General features: G+C 35.3%; 1 protein-coding gene across 1 annotated transcript; it reads right to left on the reverse strand.

Annotated features, from left to right (window-relative positions):
• Positions 1–4,996: 4,996 nt before the first annotated feature.
• On the reverse strand, positions 4,997–6,767 carry LOC118040244 (putative pectinesterase/pectinesterase inhibitor 45). Its single transcript, XM_035047138.1, has 2 exons — positions 5,783–6,767; positions 4,997–5,691 (listed from the first exon to the last, which is right to left on the reverse strand). Exons 1-2 carry the CDS (start codon positions 6,765–6,767, stop codon positions 4,997–4,999), a joined length of 1,680 nt encoding a protein of 559 aa, XP_034903029.1.
• Between the last annotated feature and the right edge of the window lie 1,050 nt (positions 6,768–7,817).

Here is a 7,817-nt window from a genome sequence, read left to right on the forward strand (position 1 = left end):
GTTCTCGTAATATCCCTCTATGTTGATGATCTTTTAGTGACAGGAAGCAATACACAATAGGTTAAAGAATTCAAGCAGAAATTTATGCATGTTTTTGAAATGACTGATCTTGGTCTCATGAGTTTCTTTTTGGGAATGGAAATTAAGCAAAGCAAAGAATAAATATTCATTTGTCGGAATAAATATGCAAAGGAAATCTTGAAGAAATTTCATATAGAGAATTGCAAACCAATAGCCACTCCAATTAATGAAAAAAACATTCAACAAAGAAGATGGAACTGCCAGAGTTGATAAAGAGAAATTCAGAAGTTTGATTGGTTGTTTGTTGTATTTAATAGCAACCAGACCTGAAATACTTTATGCAAAAAGCCTTCTATCTCGTTTTATGCATTGTCCAAGTGAAATACATATGAGAGCAACTAAAGGAATTTTGAGATACATTGAAGGGACATGCAGTTTTGGTGTTAAATTTTTAAAGTGTCAAGAGTAAGATTGCATGGCTTCTCTGATAGTGATTGGGGTGGATTCATTGATGACATGAAAAAGCACTTATGGATTCTGTTTCAATTTAGGATCAATAATTTTTTCATGGTCATCTAAGAAGCAAGATATTGTAGCACAATCTACTATAAAGGCAGAGTTCATTGCAGCCACAACAACAGTAAATTAAGCACTATGAGATATTACGTGATTTGCACATGGAGGAAGAAGAAGCAATAGAAATCTCAGTTGACAATCAAGCAGCTATATCAATCTCTCATAATCCAGCGTTTCATGGAAAAAACCAAAACACTTTAACACCAAACTTTATTTTTTACATGAGGTGTGGATAAATGGTGATGATAAGTTGATTTACTGCAGATTTGAAGATCAATTAGCAGATTTGTTTACTAAACCACTTCCAGTAAGCATATTTGAGTTTCTAAGACAAATGATAGGAGGCTGCAGCTCTTAAAGTAAGGAGGAGTGTTCAAGTTTGCTTCAAGATTGTTGTCAAAGACTCTGTTTATTTCTATTATGATTTTTTTTCCTGTAATAATAAAGAATTGTCTTAGTCTTTAGAACCTTTTTGATCTGTTAATTTGTTAACAGATCATGGCATGATATGTTCCTATAAGTTAGCATTTCAGTTTGTTTTTGTTCTATATATTTGTAAAGATTGCTATGAACTATAAACAATCTATTCCTTTCTTTTTAATAAAACAGTAGCAATAATTTATGGTTTAATTCACTTTTACATTCTTTCTTTATTTAAACACTCAAACAATTTAAAACACTTTCAAACTTTCTTTTGATGTTACCTTCCCCTTCAATGGTTTGGAAACTGGTTTTTTCAATAGCTTTAATGTTCTTGGGAGGTGGGGCTAGCGGGTTTGAGATTGTTGGGTGATGGGGTGTAAGGTGTTAATCATGGTGATGGTGAAAAAAAATCCTTATTATAGACTTATTTCTTACCACTATGAATGTTGTGTGTTTCAATAAACTTAAATTAGCATAAACATCACTCTTAAGAATTTATTGTTGTGATTTTGATTGTCTATGTTGCCTAGTCGCTTGAAGAGCTTTGGTCCTTCTCAGGAAATCTGCAAGTGATCAGCATGCCTTTTCTTTTGGCTTGTATGTGTGCCTTTTCTTTTGGCTTGTATGTGTTCTATAGTTTACTGGTGGCCATTGCCACAAAATAACTAAAATTGGATGCAAACCAGCAGATTGAAAGGGAAAATAATGTCAAACTTGGTCTCCAAACGAAAAACAACTTCACTCTTCAAAAGCCCACTGAAAGAGAAGATCTAATTTCGGCAACCAGTAAAGACTTCTATATCATGAAAGAACACATTATCTCATCTAAACCTTCTTAAAATCCCAGAAACAAATCACACCCTATAACCAAGTGTTAGATAAATGATAGCAAATTCTTCTACCAGTGGGAATTATATATCTTGTAAACTTTTTCTGCAAATCTTTTATACTAGCTTATAACAACCCCCCCAACATACACAAAACACACGCACGCAGAAACAAAAGTGAAGAGAAAACAATACAGATGCATATCCAACCTATCTTCAGAGTAAAACTTGAAAATTTATGAACCAATTGACTTGAGGTGATACACTATATTCATATTCGCCTCCTAGGAAAATTCATCCTATTTCAGGGCATAAAACTTGAAACCATAGAGCCAATCAACTCCAGATATATTACATTCACGTTTCACCTTCTAGGCAACTAGGTTCTACAACTAGGTTATGTTCAGAAAACCTGCAGTTCTATTTTTTTTTTAAAGTTGCCCAAATATGCCAAAAGCCTAGTTCGCACTAAAACATAATGAAAAACAATGTTTTGAGCACATAAAATTAGAGTTTCATATGCAATGTTGATGCCATAAGCTTCCTATAAGCACCAATCTCAACATACATCAATGAACAACTAGTATTAGACCTATATTAAAACCCTTAGACGCAAATCCAAATCCACATAATCATTAAATAGGTCTTGCAGTAAGAAACAATTAAGATTGGTACTAAACTGGATGAAAGTGAAAAGGTTGCAACAGCCTTGCAGGTTGACAGTGAAGAGGAAGTAGGTCAAATATAGCAGAATGTCAATTTTTAAAGATTGAAGGTCAGTACTGAGTGGTAGCAGCGCAATGTCGAGTATTGAAGCAGATTAGCAAGGTGTTGGCTGACATTGAATGATTTATTAATCTGTGATCCGTGGCCGCTAGGGTAGGGTTTTAACAATTCTTTTTTTTCATTCAAAACGACATAGTTTCAAGTGTTTTAATCTTTTGTTTTAATAACCTAGCTTTTGACTCAGCCGGGTTTGAAATAGGTTTGGTGGTGTTAACTAAGATGCTAGTAGGGTCGGTCCAAACCTGGGCAGACCACAGGATTTACTTGGGTCAATTATGAGTTCGGTTTAATAACAAACCTGATCTGAACCAACAAGTTTCGAAATATTCTCTCTTTTGTTTCGCTTTCCGATCGTTTGTTTTTTATTTTATTTTAAAAGGGTTTTGAAAAAAATTTAAATTTTATTTTATTTTATTTTTACTTCAAATTAATATTTTCTTAGTATAACCATAACCACATTTCTAAACATGCCATAGAACCGGATCTGATCCGAATCAATATAACACGACATTATTCTAAGATTTTTTCTTGAAAAAAAGCTGAAATTTATCAGTTCAACTTCCTAACATCAAGTTTACCAATCAAATCAATTAAAGTTTAATAAAACTACTATAAATCAGCAAAAATGAAGCACCTAACGAAAATCAAAAAAGAAAATCCCATATAGACCTGACAACAATGCTCCTACAGATCAACCTCAGAGGCATTACAACGAGTTGGGAATGTTGTGAAGATCCATGGAGAATAGCAATAACTCTGAGGATTCAAATCTCAAATCGTTTCTGAGGAAAAACAATAGAGTGTATGAAACACTCCATGATCATTGTGAATCCATGCATTTCTTAGGTGATACCTGAAAACCTAACAACACAGCAAGGGGAGGAAAGAGGTTCTTTTTAAGCCTGAACTGAGTTTTGAATCCAATTGGAGGGATGGGTGTTGCTAGGGTGACCATATTTATACAAGAAGATCAAATTTACACCTTAATCTTCTTTTGATTTCTTACAGCAAAAACACAGGCATTATAGATTATTACCTGAATGATTTACCCATGCTTTGTTGTGGGTCGAGTTAAATTTTTCTTAAACGTAAAAAAAAATATTCAAATGTTGCTGATGTTTTTTTTTTTTCTAGCGGGAAAAAAAATCACGTGAGGGTTTACTTGATGTAATCCGGTTGATTTTACTGGTCTAAAAACAACTCATACAACCCATGAAAACAATATTTGACTAAATAAAATTTCAAGATAATATCTTTTCTTAATATTAAAATAACAATATATTGAATTGATCTGGGACAACCTAGGTTAATGTGTCAAATTCATAACCCGGTTATGAGATTACAATAACCTTATAGAATGCAAATCAAAATAAATTATGAAGCCTAATTTTCAATCATCTCAATATTGAAGGATGAAATTGATAAAAAAAATCAATTAAAAAAGGAACTAAAAAATGACCCGAATTAACATGTCAAACTTGCAACCCGAGTCATAAGACTAACATAACCCAATGAAAAGCAAATCGAAACAAATTACGAATTTCAATCTCCAACCATCTCAATATTGAAGTATGAGATAAAATCTTAATTAAAAAAATAACATAAAAAAAAAAAAAGCCAAGTTAACCGTTAAGTACTATTCTTGGATTATAAGACTAGAATAATCTAATGAAAAACAAATTGAAACAAATCATGAATCCTAATTTTTAATCAAACACAATATTAATTGATGAAATTGAAAAAAAAATTAATGAGAGAGAGAGAGAGAGAGAATTAATCAATTGGGTTACCTTTTAAACCTGCGACTCATGACCTTGATTATTAGACCAAGATATTATCATAAAAAGCAAATCAAAACAAATTACGAAGCTCAATTTTCAACCGACTCAATATTGAATGATAAAATAAAAATAGTTGAATAAAAGACACAAAAAAACAAAAAGAATCAACTTGGGTTAATCTGTTAAGCACTATTCTCGAGTCATTATTATGATGGAATTGAAAAAAAAAAATTGAATCAACCATGTTAACTCACTAAACCTGAGATCCGTGTTATGAGAATGTAATAACTAAATAAAAAAAAATAAAACAAAGTAAAATATTATTCCAATGCTTTGTAAGAAAACTCTTTTTTTTTTTTTTTTAGTTTATAGTTAATTAATAAATTAATGACGCTGTGAAGAGGTCCATGAAAGAGAGTGCTGGTATTCCTAACACTATAATAATTAGTAAATGTATAAATGGAAACGAATCAATTTCATAATACAAAGCTCAGATTATACAGTTATTTTTGCATGTTGATCATTTCTTTATATAATTCGACTCTCTCCTACAAGCCTTCTGGCGAGACACCATGCATCTCCTCAACGTTTTAGGCCTAACAACACAGGCACTCCAGCGTTTTTAATCCAAGAAGCGCCCTTAAGGAACTGGCCGGCAGTGAATTGCAGAGCCTCGTTCCTGTTAATGACATGGAAAGTTTTCCAGTTCACCCTCTTGTTGGTGTTTGCACCGGCGCCTCTGTTGGCATACTCGGCGTAGTACAGAGTATCAAGATGTATGCTTCCAGCCCATGGCATCCATCCCGCCGGCTGAATAAAATCTGCTAATTCTGATTCCATGACAACAGTCCTGGAGAATGGCTTCCATGGCCTCCCCAAGAATGTTGGGATCTTGAACCTCTCAGCGACTAGCTTCTGCTCAGGGACAATCCTGCAGTTGTGGATGACCAATCCGGTGGTGGCGTGCTTCTCTTTCCTGCCATCTGCAGTCACAGAGTTCTGCTGGTTGTCGTTGGGTCTCCGGACAACAATCAACGAGTTTTGGATCACGGCGGCGCCATAACCGAAGATGAAATCAACGGTGCCAGAAATAACACAATTGCGGTAGAATTGACGCTTAGCTTGGTACAGCAAAGTGTCTTGATACCCGTCCATCCTGCAGTTGAGGAATGCTGACATATCAGAACTTACGCGAAGGGCCACAGCCTGGTGCCCGTCAGGACCAGCAGTGTTTTGAAATCCCATCGACTTGGCAATGAACCCGTCAGCTTCAGCCACTGCAGTAGCAACAGAAATTAATCAATGGAAAGAACCCACAATGCATAATTTATGTTCAAGATTAAAAAGAAAAAGAAAATTTATCATTACCAAAAGTAGCGGTCTTCCAGGTGCCCAAGCCATCCTTGGCAAAGCTCTTGCTTCCTGTGACGATGGTCTTCCTCGGTCCATCACCGTAGATGAACACATTGGGCTTCTTCTTGTCAACAGTAACGTACTCACGATAAATTCCAGCCTTAACATAGATGATATATCGTCCCCTGAGGTTATTGGGATACGCGGCGATGGCTGCACTGATGGTCTTGAATTGTCCACTACCATCCTGAGCCACAACCGCGTTTGGTCTAACATTACCATTGTTTTGTGCAGCCAGAAGCTTACGATCAGCACCAGAGAACCAGGTGGGAAATCCATCCTCCGCAAGAAGGCGACGAGAGTTAGAAGGAATGTTAAACTGGAGACCAACGGATTTGAGGAAGCCTGACAGGCCGGAGATGATAGCCAAAACGTTATCTGTGAGGTGGCTAGCATCAACAAAACCTTGTTCTATGGTAGGCTTGATGGTGCTGTTATCACTGAATCCATCGACGCAAGTTTCTTGATATGCAAGGACGGCGCTCAACCAACTCTGTAGTTCTGCAACTCGTTCATTTGTGGTGTGCAAATCGCTGTCTCCCACCAATGACATTGATGCCTGAAGTTCCTGGACGGCGTAGTCCAACAACTCCTTGCAATCATCCAAGGCCATTTTCTCGCGCTTGTCTTTGCTGGCCTTGACGACCAAATCGTCGGAAAAGTTAAATGATTTTTTCACGGCATCCGAGGCAGCCAGTATAGCTTGCTTGACAAATTCTTTAGGATCGGTGCTGTTCACAGAGCTGAGGGTCTTGGTGCAAGCCTCCTTGTAATCTGATGGTTGACATAGCTGGGTGGCTATCTTCATTTCTGGAGACAAACTTTCTTCTTTCTTGCCTCCATCGGAGCCCTTATTGTTATTCACTACGGCCACCACCCCAATGACAACACCGACAACAAGAATGAGGGAAATAACGGGAACAACTACTTTACGAAACATCTTTTTTTTGTCTTACCCTGGCTTGTATCGATTCCTGATTTCTACAGGAAAGAAATACACGGGCGAAAGAGAAAGATAAACAGAGAACCGGCTCTGTTTGTGTGGCCAGGTTGAAGATGAACAGGGGACATGGGCTGAGCTTTTATAGTGCACAAATGGTACTTTCTAAATTAAGGTTCTCTGCATGAAGGGAATGTCACTGGTTTTGGCAATGGTGGAACGCAGTTTCAGTTGGAATAATAGATATAAAAGAGTTTTGAACAACTTTTTACTAAAAAAACTATCAGAAAAAACAGCTCAATTGATCAATTAATAAATAAATTTGTTACTATCTTATCAAACAGTCAAAGTATAAGTGTTATTTCTCAGAAAAAATTCCATGTAGTATTGCTGTGTTACTAGTCATTTTCGTTGGGATCGAATTAGAGGGGAGGAAAATAGCCATGCTCCGAGCCTTGACATATTCAACCATCTTAAGTAGAAATTTATAACTTTTGCCCTTTTCACTTTAGCACAAGTCATATTTTATTCTGGATTGTTATTTTATTCTGAATTATTACGGTAAAATTACTATTTTTTTCTTGGACAAAAAAAAAAAAACCCTTTGTGATGAGGGTTATTTGGTTTTTTCCGGTGGTTCATTAATCATTACAAAATTATTAAGGGTATGTTTATATTTTTCAATTTTTTTGTACAATTAAAATACAAATTTACCCTTGAACCGTTGATCAAGGGTGATTTAGTTTTTTAAAATAATTTGAAACAATTAAAATATTTATTTATCCTTGGGGTAAAAAAAAACTAGAGTTGTTAACCAAAAGCTTTTTTAATTTTTTACATTTTAGAATATAATAGAAATACAATTATAACCTTAGAAAAGACAAAAATCAAGGCATGGATCTAGGAGCATTTATGTACTTACACGATGTTTTTTTTTTTTTGGTGAGTCTCATGTTCATAAATGACATTCTATTATTTTTAAGTTGGGAAACTATTTTTTATTTGAAAAAAGTTAATGGCGCGTTCTATTCACACGCCAAAGAGTGGATG

This window comes from Populus alba, chromosome 1 (assembly GCF_005239225.2).
Source record: "Populus alba chromosome 1, ASM523922v2, whole genome shotgun sequence".
NCBI lineage: Eukaryota > Viridiplantae > Streptophyta > Magnoliopsida > Malpighiales > Salicaceae > Populus > Populus alba.

What these genes read in the sequence shown, in the direction of transcription:
- LOC118040244 (XM_035047138.1), bottom strand. Translation starts at nt 6,767, where the DNA reads ATGTTTCGTAAAGTAGTTGTTCCCGTTATTTCCCTCATTCTTGTTGTC. An exon ending in CTGGAAGACCGCTACTTTTG is followed by an intron (nt 5,692 to 5,782) that starts GTAATGATAAAT and finishes TTGCTACTGCAG; the next exon opens with TGGCTGAAGCTGACGGGTTC.